The following is a 17,037-nucleotide window of genomic DNA, read 5'->3' as shown; positions in this document are numbered from 1 at the left end:
TAGAAATCCTGTCCATAAAAGTTATGAACAGGACCGGTGACAAAGGGCAGCCCTGCCACAGTCCAACATGCACCGGGAACAGGTCCGACTTACTGCCGGCAATGCGAACCAAACTCCTGCTCTGCTTGTACAGAGACCGGATGGCCCCTAATAAAGGGCCCCCGATTCCATACTCCTGGAGCACCCCCCACAGGGCATCACGAGGGACACAGTCGAATGCTTTCTCCAGGTCCACAAAACACATGTGGACCGGTTGAACAAACTCCCATGAACCCTCGAGTACCCTGTAGAGGGTATAGAGCTGGTCCAGTGTTCCACGGCCGGGACGAAAACCACACTGCTCCTGCTGAAGCCGGGGTTCAACTATCGGCCGGACTCTCCTCTCCAATACCCTGGCATAGGTCTTACCAGGGAGGCTGAGGAGTGTGATCCCCCTGTAGTTGGAACACACCCTCCGGTCACCCATCTTATGTAGGGGGACCACCACCCCATTCTGCCAATCCAGAGGCACTGTCCCCGTCCGCCACGCAATGTTGAAGAGGCGTGTCAACCATGACAGCCCCACAACATCCAAAGACCTGAGGTACTCAGGGCGGATCTCATCCACCCCCGAGCTTTTTAACCACCTTGGTGACTTCAGCCTGGGTGATGAAAGAGTCTAACCACGAGTCCCCAGCCTCTGTTTCCACCAGGGAGTGCGTGATGGCAAGATTGAGGAGATCCTCGAAGCACTCCTTCCACCACCCGATAATGTCCCCAGTCGAGGTCAGCAGCTTTAAAGAAAAACTTAAGTTCACAAACTTTTCTTTTATAACACATTTTTCATATCTTTGTGTCAAAAATAAGACATTTTAGCACATCTTTGTGCTGCCGTATGAGGCACAATAGTTGTGTTAAAAGGACAAACATATTAGTTGGATCATAAAAGACACAACATCATGTGCTGTTTTTAACATATCAGTCTTAAGAGTTTTGTGAGTGTGAAACCTGTGACTTCTTATTAAAAACTTTGTATTGTTGTGATTATTAATCTGAGAATATTATTTAATATTTAATATTTAATATTAATATTTAAATATTTTATCAAATAATATTTCGGTCTGTTAAAGGTTGTCCTTTGAATACCAGCCCAGTAAGGCGATGGTATTAAGACAAAATAGAAAGGTGTGAGACGAGCTCTGACATTGTTGAACAGCAAAAACTCTGCACACACATAGAATGCATTCACACAATTTCTTAAAATACAAGAATTTATTAACAAAAATAAGTAAACTCAAAGTCAAACATATTTCAATCAACAAACTCTTTACTATGCTAAAACAATCCTACTAAACTACCAAGATTAAAGAATAGGGAAGACTAATGGGCTATGTACAATATAAACAAGTTGATTAAAGATGGTTGAAACCATGACCAAAAGAGTGATGCAACATTACCATTCAATGTTTATGTTTGAGAACCAAGGATTATCTTGAAGAATCTGGAAATGAAGTTAAGTTAGTCTTGGAACCAACTTAGGCAATAATCAGCAAACGTTTAGACAACCATTCACAATGCAAGATCAGATACAATATTATTTTAATAAAATAATGTTTTCAATAAATGATCTGCTGAATGAAACCAACCTTCTGGATGACTAATTCTCAACAGTATCTCATTAGCTGCCTTTACGTATTGAAATCATATTTGAAGAAATATTATTAAGGGGATATTTTGGAAAGAGCCAAATCTTTCTGGAGAAATGGGGCTTAATGATGTTTACTTAGTTATCAGATTTAGTGAAATAATGTTTAGGGACTATTATTCACTAGCTTGAAACTAACAACCTTTCTGTTAAATATTCTGTAGCAGCAAGCACGTGTTCTTACCGGTTAGCAGTTAAGCTAACAAAGAAGCAGATAGCTTAGCACCAGAAACAAACACATACCTTTAAAATAATAAGCGCAGATGGCGCGTTATGAGCAATCTTCTGCGTTTAAAATCACCCTTCAAGTAAAGTTTGACTTAACTTTAAAAACACAAACACAGAACACAAACAGGGCACGTGTGCTGCAGATAGCCTGCTAGCAATAAGATAGCTGAGTTTCACACAAACAAAACCAAACTTCATAGAATGAAAACATTCAGATCATTTCTTCCTAACTGTTAATCTGCCCAAACCCTAGCCTTTGACCATGGTGAGGAAATGTTGTCCAAGGGCAAAGTTTGAAGAAGGTATCCACAGTCAACAAGCGGTTAGCTCGGTAGCTTCGCGGGGGGTTGAAGGTGCGTTCGCTCTGTGAACAAAAGGGTTAGCTCCGGAGCTGTAGCTGGGCAGCCCATCCTGTCCGCTGACCACATGGGTTATCACGGTCTCTGCTGTCTTCCTTCCAGACTGGGAGACCGCGTCTTTGCAGGGGCTTCTCTCGAACACCGTTTGCTTCTGCAGGGCTCGGAGAGAAAGTCAGCAATGCTTATACCTTAATTTCCCCTCTTTATTAATGAAATCACCGGGTACACAAACAGTGCTTCACTCATACTTAACTTGTGCATATGATCGCATGATCTTATGAAACTCTTGGATCCAGTTTGAAGAGTTTATGTCTTTCTCCCAGCAAAGAGACATCAGCGCGCTTTGTCCCCCTCCTATCCCGATGAACACCGGTGTGGAAGAGAGCGGATGTAGCAACAGCTGTTCTTTTATTTGGGTAGTGGCGTCACAGGAAGTCCGCAGTTATTCCGTTTCCTGGCTGTGCCGGAAGAAGGTTAATGCACTTTATTTTGAAAAGTTCCAGAAGAGTTCGTACCGGAGTTTAATGTTGAAATCCATGGCTGGGTCCCAACAGTATTTTTATGAAAAGTTTTATTTGAAATCCCAAGTTTTTTTTCAGTCTGCAGTTTTTTATTATAGGTTCACATTTGAAAGTCTGTTTCTGGCAAGTTACTTGAACTTTATTTCAGTTTACTTTTTGACAACAAGACATGAATGTGTGTCTCGAGCAACAATAGGTTCAAAAATGCAAGTCACTCCTCTGTGGTTTAGGTTTTCTACTTAATCCTAAATAATGGTTCTCTGTAATGCAACAAACAGAAAGAAGAGAGCTTAGTCATGGTGATAGTAGTGTGTTGTTTTCAGATAAATTCTGATTGGACATTTCTGCTTGACCTCTGAACGAGTGTCTGTCTATAAAAGCAGAACAGGAGGCACCTGTTATCTGCTGACTCTCTGCTGCGACTGACCGACATTGAACATGTTCTGCATGCTGTGGGTTATTTTTTCAACTCTGGCTGTTGTGGTGCAGGGTGGTGTGTCCTCAGGGAGTGCCGAGGCACTTCTCAAAGGGGTAGCAAAAAACAATGGAGGGGGCGCAGCAGCCGCTGGGAATGTTGGCAATGCTGGGGCTCAAAATGGAGTTCTGCTGGCTGGTGAAGCTATCATGGCACGCTTAGTACAACTTGGTGGGTCACTTTTTATACAGCCAGTTGCAAACCCTGGTCAGCCCCCATTGCAGCAGCGTATTCCCATTTCAGCTCTCCAGCAGGGTGGGACTTTTCTTGTGGGACAAGGCGGAGGAGCAAACGGAAATCTGCAGATGGCTCAGCAAGCTGGAAGTGGGCCAGTGATGCTGTATGCTGTGGCACCCCAGAATAACGCCGGAATAGGCCCTAATCTTCCCATGCAGATTCCTGGCCAAGTGCAGCTGTTCTCAGTGGCTGGACCCAACACACAGCAACAGCAGCTAGGTGTTGCTGCTGGTGGTGCGCAGGCGAGAGGAAGATTGAGGTTTCAGCGTTCAGTGACAGCTCGTCTCAGGAGGATGCAGTCTCCATTAATGAAAGCCGAGGCTGATGAAGAGGAGGAAGAAATCTCTGGGATGGACACAGAGGAGAAGCAGCAGTAATGAGACCGTACGGCTCTGACACAGGATTTTTTCAGACCTGTCACATAAACAGCGTTCAAAGATCGCCTTAAGAAATCATTGTTATTATAACTAACAGTCAATAAATTGAATAAAACCACAATTGCTCATAGTTTTTTGATTGATTTATTTACATTTCATCTGTCTCTAAATGTATACCAAGTAAATAAAGCTTTAAATAACATCAACCACCATTATGGTGCATACACAAAGATTGCTGTTATTTATTTGTCAGAGTTAAGTAAATATATACACAAACTTCTGTTTCCAGTGTATTTCCAGCTTGAAACCTGGTCATTTGGCTCTCTAAGCTTAAAAAAAACATGCCACATTTACCTTACTGCTTAGCAGAGTATCTAAGTGTTGCTGATTAAAGACCGTGACAGGATGAAAACAAGCAATCCAATCTCCTACATGAGAGAAATTATTATATTCACATTGGGAATGCCATTTTTAACTATGCAAAACTCCAAGCAAGAAAACATTCCTTACTGGCATCATGGCCGCAGTGTGTAATTAAATGTCCAGACCAGACTTCCCACATGGTGTTTACGTATGTTACCTTGGGCTGCCTAGTCAGCAGCAAAGAAACTGTTCCCAGACAGTTTAGGTGTTTTAGATAATTGTTCAAAGAGTCATTTCTGATCTAGGTGACTCATGAACTTAGCCTGGTCTGTAGAGTCTAATTTTTGGAGAGTTTTTTTTTGGGATCTTTGGTTTGTGATAGACCAATTTAAAGTAACATTTAACTGTGAAGTGGAAGGAATATTATACCGATGTTTCCAAACATTTTTCACATAAAAACCCAAAAAGCATCGCATGGATTTTCATTCAACCTCCTTGCGTAAATTCTTTTGATAGTCACCGTTAACTGTAAATAAAGCTTTAAGTCCTTTGGGGTGTGTCTCTACCAGCTTTACGCATCTTCAAGACAAAACATTTCACCATTCTTCCATGCAAAAAAACAAACCTCAAACTCAATCAGGTTGAATAAAGAGTGTCTGTTAACAGCAATTTTGAAGTCTGGCGACAGATTCTCAATTGTATTGATGTCTGGACTTTGATTGGGCCAGAGGTCTACAACCTGAGACACAGGGGGCCATTTAGACCCTCCACTGTGGCTCCTTGTAACTTTAGCCAAAGATTTTAAAGAATTGAGAATTGTTTAAAATAAAAAGGAAATCCAAAATTACTGCAACATCTGCAGGGTGCCTTTGCCGTTCTAGTCGTTTCATTTGTGGTTGATGGATTGAGTCCATCAACCTGTGTCCAAATGCTTTAGTTGATAGAAAGAAAAATACACAAACAAAAAAAAAACTTGACACCTTCTCCCTCTTCCAAACTGCTGGAGAATTAGTTTAGGAAATCTGTCTGGGGCTTGTTTTGGCCTTCTTGTTTATTGTGAGGAGACCTTTTGAACATAATTTATATTCAAGTGACCTGTGAATCATTACATTGAATAAACTGTAAAATATTATCCATTTCCACCCTGCAGAAAGTCCTAATGTAAAATGTATGGTGTTTGTAGATTAATTTGTACTTGCATAATCTTTGTTAAATCACATACTATACAGCTGCGTCAACACTTATTGGGATTACTGCTAAAAATGTGCTCAAAAATCTGCAAATTAATTTGTATTATGGAGCTTTGGTGGACCACAAGATGCCATTCTTTTGTGCAGATCTCTGACAGTGACATTTGGAACTTCGTTTGTTTTACCTCTGTTGCCACTCAGCTAACTGTGTGTAGTGGCAAGATAATCATGGAATCTTGTCCAGCTTTGTTTGTCACACTTTAATAAAAAAAAAAAAAATCTTTTTACATAATGCTATGACTGTACATATGGGCAAGCTTTTAACAATGTTCTGTATGAAGCTGAAGCAACCAAGAGGCTTATGGTGGGGTCTGCAGAGGTGCAAAGCTCAGATGAGAGAGTCTGGCGACAGTACAACTATTAATTGTGTGTGCCACTAATCTGCCCAATGGCAAGAGGAAAGCCATAAAATGTCTTGTTTACAGTTTTCAATATGGAAAGAGTAGAGGACACAGTGAACGTGTGGAAGAAGGTGCCAGACCAAAATCAAAAAGCCATGTGTGGTGGAAAACAAACAACACATATTTTCCTGAACACACTACCCCCCACAGTGAAACATTGTGGTTATAGCATCATGCTGTGCTGATGCTTTTCTTCAGCATGGACAGGCAAGCTGGTCAGAGGTGTAAAGAAGATGGATGCCGATAATTACAGGGCAAGGTTAAGGCCTAAATCCTATGTGGAGTTCATGGCAAGACTTGAAAGATTCAACTTAATCCAATCTGACTAATTTTTAAAATTTGTTATGGAAAAAATGCGCAAACCTTTTAATCTATAAATGTGCAGAAATACCCAAAAGACTTGTAACTATATTTGGAATAAAAGATGGTTCTTGAAAGTATTGAGTCAAGCTTGCTGAATACAAAGTTTTTCAGATTTTTATATGTAAAAAAAAACAACCTATACATTTCCTAATTATGCACTACTTTGTATTGGTCTATCACATAAAATTTCCAAAAAGTACACAGACGTTTGTGGTTGCAAGACAAAATAAAGAGACGTTCAAGAGGTATAAATGTTTTTGCAATCCACTGTAGGTAGACAATAAAACAATGATGATGTCATTTGTTTTCCTACTATAACCACAATCCTCAACATTAAAATAGGTCTTACTGGTTTGTAGGTTAGTGGTTTCCACAACCCTCTAAAGCTCCATACTGAGACACTGAATCACTCCATCATCTTTTTGTGGTTGTTCACCTGCGTGGAGAACAATAGTTACCAAGGTAAAACCTTAAAAAAAAAAGGGTAATTTGTGACTTTTACCATTCCTTAAAGCTTTTCATGATGAAGATGTTATTTCACAAGTTCCCATGACACACAGGCGACAAACACAGAGTGCAAAAATACCAGTTTTCTTCTCTCTAATTGGTTCATAGTAATCTCTCGGACTCATAAAAAGGTGTTCTCAAAGCAAAAAGTTACAGTTGTCCTCCAAAACCAGAAGCAAGAGCGCTTTTTGCAGATTTCAAGGTGCAAAAATGAAGCTTCTTCTCCTCACTGTGTTTGTGGCAGTCTTTTCCAGTGTAAGTACAGTTGGCCTGCATCTATCTGGGTCGTTTGGGCATCTTTCTGTTACACTGTCATGTAACATCTTGTTTTCTCATTTCCTGCAGGTCAATGGGGGCAAGGTGAGAAAGAACATTAAATTAAGCGTGTTTAATGATATAATGAACATGATCCTAGAGAGAGTTATAACAAATAATGTTGTTTTCAGCAGACGGCAAGACTGTTGGCAGCCATGAATGCTGGGATGCTTAATGGGATGATGGCTGGAGGCTTGAACCCACCTCTGGTAGCTGGTGGTGGAGTGGGTTTAATTGGCCAGTCCCCGTTTGCTCAGGTTAGTTCAGAGAGTCATTGTATGTTAATCAAATACAAAGATATGTCACGTATTGAACATCTTTGCATTTATTTTCTCACAGTTTGTTCCTGGACTTCCTGCCTTTGCTGTTCGAGCTCCAATGCCTAACATGTTCCCTGCAGCAGTCAATCCGGTTAGCAATCACATCAATGACACAAATCTTATCCCCTAGTGTTTCAGGTTTTCAAAGTTCATATTTTTCTGTCTTGTTTAGTACCAGTTCCCTATGATGGGCGCTCCCCAAATGCCCCAAATTAATCCTCCTCAGCAACTTCAGATGGTAATTACTCACATCTCTCTAAAGATCTAGGTTATTTTTTAGGTTAGCATTAATCCTCTGAACAGTAAGGACTCTCTGTATTATTTTAGGGAATGGCAGGTGGTGCCATGCAGCAGCAGCCTTTCTTTCAGCCTCCTATTCAGGCTCAGCCTCCAGCTCAGCCTCCTTTTCAGCCTCTGGTTCAGCCTAATCCAGCCCAAAGATTCAGGGTAAGAAGTGATGAATGTGCATTTGTAGTACTCAGACAGTCTGTGAGACCTATTTGACCTTAATGGTTTCAAATGTTTCTTTGTGTATCTGCAGCGTCAGACATTGAAATCTGAAAATGTCGGGAACTCTATTGTGGACACACAGGTATAACAATTAATTTCATCTAATTCTTTTTCTTTAATTGTGATCCTGTTCTGCCACATGCATCTTTTTTTATGTTACCTAAATATGTCCACAGATTCCAGGTCCCACTGAGTCCACAACAGCTCCTCCTTGTGACAGCAAGTCAGCTGATTAAGTTCACATTGGTAATATGTGAAGATCATGATATGAAGAGGCATCTCACAATGTCTTGCTGTATCTCCATAATTTTAATCAAAATGAAATCAGTTTGTTTTTGCACCTTTGCTTTCTAATAAATAAATTATGCTGAAATCAAAATGCGGTCTCATCACTTGGCTTCATGTGTATGTAATTTGTTGTGGATCACTGCTGCCATCTAAAGGGCAAAATCATGTCAATTGTAAATGAAAAACATGACAAAGACTTTTAATGGGGTATAATATCATGACATGTCAAAAAATAGTTGTAGAATTATATTGATAACCAAATAAAATATTTATATATCTTGTTTACATACGTTTTCAAGAGCACTTGGTTAGCACTTGGCCTAAGCAAATGCAAACGTATTCACATCCTTTAAACTTATAAATACCCACAAACTTCATTGTATTATATTGAGATTTTGTATGATAAACCAACACAACATAGTGCATAATTGTGAGGTGAAATGAGAAACACACATGGTTTACATATTTTTTTTGCAAACATAAATCTAAACCACGTGGTGTCCATCCATCTGCCCTTTAATGCCAACGTGCTTCCTGCAAAAGAAGTGCATCCCATCAACATGATACTGCCACCAGGGCCCTGATTCAAGAAGCAGGGAAAGCACCAAGCTCTGAAGGTTTATATATATACTGAGATTAAACTACACACAAATAGAATTAGGTGACTTCTGAAGGTGGCTGGTTGCCCAGAATTGTATTTAGGGATATCAAAGTGAAGGGGGAAGATGTAAAATGCATGCTACACATTTCAGATTTTTTGTAAAAAAATTAAAAACCATGTATCCTATTCTTTCTAATTTACACTTCTATGCTACTGTTTATCGTTTCCCAAATATATCTAAATTAAATACAACAAGGTGCGTGGCTGTATTGTGACAAAATATGAAACAGGGGTTTTAATATCTTGCAATGCACTGCCTGTCAGGAGTGACTGTTTACAAGCTTACAATTCGCATTCTTTCTTTAAACATAACTTTGGCATTTCTTAGACATTTCACTAAAAATGCTACACTGGGCTTAGGACCTCTCAGAGTCAGTCAATTTTCACAGTGTTTATTCATGGCCACCTCTTTGTTTGCTTTGTGCCGTGTAATATGCATCAATTTCTTTCTCTATTTAACTGATGTCTTTGTCTTTTATTTTGCACATGCTTTTATTTAAATCAGCCTAAATGACGTATGGGAAAGTTGTGAAGAAAACTGCAATACACCTTCAATCCAGCAAAGAGCATCACTCCTTTACTCCATTTAAAAGTTAATACATCATTTTTTGTTTCATCTGATAAATAATAGACAATGAACAGCTTTAGAGTTATACAGTTAATTAATTTAATCCCTTCCATTATTTCTTAAGTTGCACTGAATCCATAAGCAGGAAAGTTTAAATCATTATTTTACATTGAATTTTTTACCAACCTGCATCTGGCTGCAGTTGTTGCTCTACAACTGCATGAATGTTTTTACATTAACTACTAAACACTGAATAACACATTCATTTTTCTTTTATCATCATCAGGTAAATTCATATAAGACAACTACAGAAAATGTTCATCATCAACACTGCATTCAAATATTTGTCTTAACTGTGGTGAAAAAATATTCCGTTTTATTTTCTAGTACTTGCGATTATTCACCACATACCTACTAAATGCTTTATATTCAATTTCAGCTGCCACAAACAGACAACAGGTAGCAGGAAATCGCATAGTGCCAGGCCGAGATGAGGCATCAGTTAGTGGAGAAGTCCCCGTTTAGCCACCTGGTGGGTTTAGCAGCCTGACCAGCCTGTAAGCGAAGCTCCACTGCGCTCGAAGACTCCGAAAAAACATTTAAATGTAGGGTCATTCTTGATAAACTGACTGCTCAGATGAAGTTTAGAGTAAAAACATCTTAAAACTACTTTTTGTAACACATTAATGGTATAAAAACGATTAATTTGTATAGTAACCTCTGCCATTACTGAAGCTCTTGGTGCCAAGCTTCGCTGTACACAACCTCGCCCCTTTAACAAAGCCAGTGGAAAGCCGAAAAGACTGACTTCAGACCAGGACCATTTACCCGTGAAAGTAAAGCCCCAGGAAAGTGAAATTACCAAATGTGACCTGGGCTTTACAAAGCCTTGGGCTTTCTACAGGCAATGGAAAAGGGGCTCATGACTATCCACTCAATTTAACAGCAACACACACACACACACACACACACACACACTCTTGTTTTGCTATGTGTAGTGAGGACCATGTGTTGACTCCCATTGACATCCATTGATTTTCAGTCATTTTCAACCCTTTCTATGCCCTAACCCTGACAATAACCCTAAACCTAACCATTACCAGTGCATGCCTAACCCTAACCTTAACCTAAACTCAATTCACACCTTAGTCCTAAACCTAACCGTTAGCAAAACAGGTCGTGAGGACCAGCAAAATGTCCTCACTTTGGTACAAACGGTCCTCAATTTGATGGTGAAATCGGGAAAATGGTTCTCACTGTGATGCCAAGACAGGAACACACACACACACACAAACAAAACAATCTCCTATAGTGACTATTCAAAATAAGAGAAATATACTTGGAGTAAGTAATATGACTGCAATCAATCTGCTACATTGTAGCTTAAAAAAACATTTTTTATGATGTATTTTAAATTGATTAATATTTGTACATTGCTGACCACCTTAGTAATGGTTTCACAGTTTATGCCTTAATGTGGCAGTCTTTATATCCATCCTATTTAGTTTCATAGCCTTTGTTAAAGATGAGCATCACAAACAAAAATGGTGATGCAGCCATAATGTTTTACTGTCACAATCATACCACAGATGACAAACTCAATACCTGTTTTCCTCTGCACACTGTTGTGTGCTCACTTTGGATGTTCGTCACACGAGTACATAGGTTTTACCCAACATGTAGATTTCTTTAATTGTTTGGCCTGTGGAAAACTTGATAGAGTTTGGAAATGCTCAATCTACGCCACAGATGTCTCACTACAGATGATGTTAACTCTATATGCCAAGAATACATTGTAGGAATTGCAGCACTCCAAGAAGTGAGCTTAGTTTGAAATATTTACAACTTAAATAGACCTTTTTAAATAAAGATCCAAAATGGAAACTAATAATGCATTAAGCACATGGAAACAATTTAACATGGATATAAAAGAAGCTGCAGTTGCATAAATTCTTTAAACAAAAGTACTCAAATAATGCAAATCATTAATAAAATTCAGGTGTAAAGGAAATTAAGTGGGCTTTCATTTTTTTTCTTTTTTAAATCTGCAAAGTGTCAGTTGATACTTTGCAGGAAAACATTTCACTCCAATTAGTTTCTAAAAACTGAAAGTTTCTGCCTAATTGCTCAAGTTCATTGAGCTTGAATGGAAAGCTGTAAACATCAATTTTCATGTCTTCCCCAATATTCTGAATTGAATTTACAACTCAACTTTAACTTGGTCATGCAAACACAGGGATGTGCTTTAATACCATTCATTTGTAGCTCTGGTTTTATGTTTAGGGTTGCTGTCATAAGGGAAGGTGAAACCTCATCCCAGTTTGAAGTCTTTTGTAGCCTCTAACAATTTTTTTCAATACTTTTAATTGTGAAATCAACTCTGTCCCTACAGCAAGATGCTGCCACCACTATGTTTCACCGTGGAAATGCTAGTGTTAATGTTTTTGCTAGTTTATTTTTTTATTGCTTTCTTAAAACAACTGCTTTCCTTTGTACTTCTCTGAAGTCTAGACTAATAATTTTCCTGTCATCAGATTTTCTCAGCTAAGCTGTAACTAAGTTGTGGCTCTCTTCAACCCTCCAGAATTACCAAATTTCAGGTGTGATGTAATGGAGGACCCCAGAATGCAGACGGCTAGGCATCTTAACCGTAGGTAAAATGGTTTAATTCTCGTACGCCAAATCTTTAACAAGAAGCAGGAACAAAACAAAGACAGGCATAACGGACAAACAGGAGAGGTATGATCCGTGATGTTTCTGCGAGGAGTGAACAGAACTGATGTGTATATATGGAGCATGAACTAAGAGGCTGATTTGCTTAGTGCAAGTGGACCAAATGAAGTTGAACAATGAACAAAACGTGGCTGGAGCAAAACAGAAATTCCAGGATACAAACTATAGAAACTAATAAACCATGAAATTAAAGCATAATGTAAAAATTTCCATCACAATAACCAGACACATGATCCAAAAACATAACTTTGCAAAACATAAACTTGAAGACAAAAACTAAAGCGTAACCAGGAAAACAATAAACAGATGCATGATTCAAAACGTAACTAGAAATAAGACAAACAAAAACCCCAAAACACCCACAAATCATGACACCAAAGGTCTCCTAGTTGCTTCTCTGATTATTGTTCTCCTTGACTAGTTTATCAGTGGGGGATAGCCATGTCTTGGTGGGTTTGCAGTTGTGCCATACTATTCACTTTCAGATGATGGTATGAAGGGTGATCTGTGACATTTTTTTCATAGCTTTGTTTTCACAGGGAAGCTGTATTTAAACTGAGATTAAACTGCACAGGTGGACTCTACAGTATTTACAAATTAGGCGTCTTCTGAAGACTGTTGGTTGTGCTCCATTTTATTTAAAGGTATCAGAGTAAGTGGTGCTCATGAAATAAACTTTTCAGATTTTAAAATAAGCGAATCTAAGAACTATGTAGAATATTCATTTTAATTCCGTCTGCTTTTAATTAATGAGGTAAAACAGACATCTGTTGAACTTATTGACATAAACATTCGGGTCGCTCCTTGCGTGGCTGACTGGTCGGTGCTCAGCTTTGCTTTGCTTTTCAGTAATGTCCTTTCTTTTATTCCATCTTTTTTTTTTTTAGCATTTTTTTCACAGTATGTTTTTGTTTGGACTCTAGCAGCTTCTGCACTTGTGTTCTGAGGATGCATAGAGGATTAGATACATCTAATCCCCACCCACCCGCCGGACCCGATACCAAAGAAGTTACTGAGAACGAGTGCTGGCCAGAGTCTCTTCAGTCAAAGGAACTACAAGATTACCAGGAGAAAAAGAAAAAAGGCTGGAATCAGGATTCTGCTCCCCCATTAGAGACTCCTGTTTTTTATCCAGTCTACATCCACCCCAAAGCTAATGCCTACAGATCATATCAAAAACACCCTTAATGAACTAGACCAGCTATCGCCTGATTCACCAAAATTCATCCTGGGTGACTTTAACCATTGCATCCCTGTTAAATCTCTTAAAGGATATCACCAATATGTTTCTTGCTGCATTTGACTTGGGAAAACCCTAGCTAGATACTATGGGTCATTCTCTGATGTATATAGATTTGCTGCACTCCCCCCTCTAGGCTCAGCTGAACATAACGTCAAACAATTTATCCCTGCATACACTCTTTGGAAAGGATAATGAAGGACCACATAATCTCATGGACTTAAGCTCAGCTCGACCCTCTTCAGTTAGCATATTAGGTATGTGGAGATGTTGGTGATGCCAAAGCTTTTTTAATTGATGGAATCCACAAACACCTTGAGACACCTCACACCTCAGCAAGGCCTACGTTCGCTGACTTCTCCTCAGCTTTTAATACTCTGCAGCCCCACATTCTGGCACAAAGACTTTGGGATAACTTCAACTTGGATGACCAGCTCATTCTCTGGATTCTGAACTTTCTCACTAACAGGAAAGTACACATCAATAAAAAACACCTCAAATCTACTGGTCACCCCTAGTGTTTCTCGTCAGAATTGCATCCTCTCATTATTCCTCTTCATCCAGTACACCGATGACTGCAGGTCCTCACAGCCTATCTGCTACCTGGTGAAGTTTGCTGATGAAACAGTCCTCCTGTTCTCCTCGACAGCGACAGCGACAGCCATCATCATAGACCAACTCTACAGCAGTTCATCAGGTTGTTATGATAAATCCTGTTTGGAGCTTTATGTCAGCAAAACCAAGGAGCTTATAGTAACCTTTTCCAGCAGGCAGAAGGAGCTGGCTGTACTGACCACTGCTACCAATAATGGATCATCAGAGGAGACTGTTGAGGAGTTTAGGAACCTAGGAACCATATTTCATGCACAATTGAAGTTCTCACCAAGATGATTCTTAAGAAGTGCCATCAGAGAATGTACCTCCTTAGGGAAATGAACGTCTTCTCTGTGAACAGAAACATTTTGTTATAATTCCACTACACTTTCTTTAAAAGAGGAAATTGCATTTTCCATAACCTGTTGGTTTCATTCCATCACACTACAGAATGAAACTGCACAGCATTGTGAAGATTTACTCAAAAATATTTGATCTTCCAGCTTGCTCACTCTCAAGCATTTATAAACTGCAGGTTTATAAATGCTTGAGCCTTACAGACTTTGAGGCACATCAAATGCCCTTTACCGTCAGTTCAAAAAGCTGCATGGTCCACTGCTCTGCCTGTAAGACTTGAAGGAGGAGGGGAACCTTTGTCCTTCAAGCTATTCTCTTCCTAAACTCAGACACATCACTCTCCTTCACCAACAGGTTGCATTGCCTTACTGACTAATTTAAACTGCATATACCTCTTTCTCCTAAGTTACAATATTAATTCACTGTTGCTGCCATTATCTTACTTTTGTACATTCTACTACTGCAAGCTGCTTTACTCCCCATCCCCTCACCTATCTTTCTTTTTTATTGTTACTCTTTTAGAAGTCTTGGTGATGCATTTATAAGCTGCACCTACAGCCTGATTAATTTTTTCTGATTTGGATGATGTACTAATTTAATCATTTGAATTGTTGTAGGACAAAGGTGTTGTTATTAGCACTGCTGCTTTGCAGCTATATGGTCTTTGGTTTAAATTCCAGCTGGGACCTTTATCGGTGGAAAGGTGTGTTTTATTTCAGTATCTGTGATGGACTGGTGACCGTAGCAGGTACAGGTCCTTCTCAAAATATTAGCATATTGTGATAAAGTTCATTATTTTCCATAATGTCATGATGAAAATTTAACATTCATATATTTTAGATTCATTGCACACTAACTGAAATATGTCAGGTCTTTTATTGTCTTAATACGGATGATTTTGGCATACAGCTCATGAAAACCCAAAATTCCTATCTCACAAAATTAGCATATTTCATCCGACCAATAAAAGAAAAGTGTTTTTAATACAAAAAACGTCAACCTTCAAATAATCATGTACAGTTATGCACTCAATACTTGGTCGGGAATCCTTTTGCAGAAATGACTGCTTCAATGCGGCGTGGCATGGAGGCAATCAGCCTGTGGCACTGCTGAGGTCTTATGGAGGCCCAGGATGCTTCGATAGCGGCCTTTAGATCATCCAGAGTGTTGGGTCTTGAGTCTCTCAACGTTCTCTTCACAATATCCCACAGATTCTCTATGAGGTTCAGGTCAGGAGAGTTGGCAGGCCAATTGAGCACAGTGATACCATGGTCAGTAAACCATTTACCAGTGGTTTTGGCACTGTGAGCAGGTGCCAGGTCGTGCTGAAAAATGAAATCTTCATCTTCATAAAGCTTTTCAGCAGATGGAAGCATGAAGTGCTCCAAAATCTCCTGATAGCTAGTTGCATTGACCCTGCCCTTGATAAAACACAGTGGACCAACACCAGCAACTGACACGGCACTCCAGACCATCACTGACTGTGGGTACTTGACACTGGACTTCTGGCATTTTGGCATTTCCTTCTCCCCAGTCTTCCTCCAGACTCTGGCACCTTGATTTCCGAATGACATGCAGAATTTGCTTTCATCCGAAAAAAGTACTTTGGACCACTGAGCAACAGTCCAGTGCTGCTTCTCTGTAGCCCAGGACTGGGGAATGCGGCACCTGTAGCCCATTTCCTGCACACGCCTGTGCACGGTGGCTCTGGATGTTTCTACTCCAGACTCAGTCCACTGGTTCCGCAGGTCCCCCAAGGTCTGGAATCGGCCCTTCTCCACAATCTTCCTCAGGGTCCGGTCACCTATTCTCATTGTGCAGCGTTTTCTGCCACACTTTTTCCTTCCCACAGACTTCCCACTGAGGTGACTTGATACAGCACTCTGGGAACAGCCTATTCGTTCAGAAATTTCTTTCTGTGTCTTACCCTCTTGCTTGAGGGTGTCAATAGTGGCCTTCTGGACAGCAGTCAGGTCGGCAGTCTTACCCATGATTGGGGTTTGGAGTGATGAACCAGGCTGGGAGTTTTAAAGGCCTCAGGAATCTTTTGCAGGTGTTTAGAGTTAACTCGTTGATTCAGATGATTAGGTTCATAGCTCGTTTAGAGAGCCTTTTAATGATATGCTAATTTTGTGAGATAGGAATTTTGGGTTTTCATGAGCTGTATGCCAAAATCATCCGTATTAAGACAATGAAAGACCTGAAATATTTCAGTTAGTGTGCAATGATTCTAAAATGTATGAATGTTAAATTTTCATCATGACATTATGGAAAATAATGAACTTTATCACAATATGCTAATTTTTTGAGAAGGACCTGTATATCAAATGGATGGATCTGCAGAAAAGGACTAGTGTAACAGAGTGAACCTTCATTCTTTATACACCGAGATCTGTCTACCCAGTATGAATGATGTGTGAGAAATGTCTGATCATGAGCTCTCTGCTCCCTTTTTTTCATTTTTTTTTACATGACATGTAAAAAATGTGTTGCTCCTAATGTTTTTAATTACATGCTACAAGTGCCCCTAATCTTAAGGAGAATAATTGTCCTGAGTAAGTTTGACACCTTTGCCACAGACAAGGAAATTGTATCAATGAGGTGGAAAAAACTGAGACAGTCTGGAGATTCTGTCATCTCTGCAGGTGGAAAGCACACACATTTAGAGATTTTAAATCTCTGGAGA

The 17,037-nt window shown here is 39.6% G+C and overlaps 1 protein-coding gene across 2 annotated transcripts; it reads left to right on the top strand.

Moving 5' to 3' along the window:
* Positions 1-6,887: 6,887 nt before the first annotated feature.
* scpp9 (secretory calcium-binding phosphoprotein 9) lies at positions 6,888-8,289 on the top strand. 2 transcript variants are annotated; one of them, XM_047366778.1, is made up of 8 exons: positions 6,888-7,020; positions 7,111-7,125; positions 7,215-7,337; positions 7,420-7,491; positions 7,573-7,638; positions 7,728-7,847; positions 7,942-7,992; positions 8,087-8,289. In XM_047366778.1, exons 1-8 carry the CDS (start codon positions 6,976-6,978, stop codon positions 8,144-8,146), a joined length of 552 nt encoding a protein of 183 aa, XP_047222734.1. In that variant the 5' UTR covers positions 6,888-6,975; the 3' UTR covers positions 8,147-8,289. The 2 variants fall into 2 exon arrangements, with proteins under 2 accessions (XP_047222734.1, XP_047222733.1); XM_047366777.1 differs by having other exon boundaries at positions 6,909-7,020; positions 7,212-7,337.
* Positions 8,290-17,037: the final 8,748 nt, after the last annotated feature.

Source organism: Girardinichthys multiradiatus, chromosome 5 (assembly GCF_021462225.1).
Source record: "Girardinichthys multiradiatus isolate DD_20200921_A chromosome 5, DD_fGirMul_XY1, whole genome shotgun sequence".
NCBI lineage: Eukaryota > Metazoa > Chordata > Actinopteri > Cyprinodontiformes > Goodeidae > Girardinichthys > Girardinichthys multiradiatus.
Note: the sequence above shows the minus strand (reverse complement) of the source record. Positions and strands in the feature narration are given on the sequence as shown.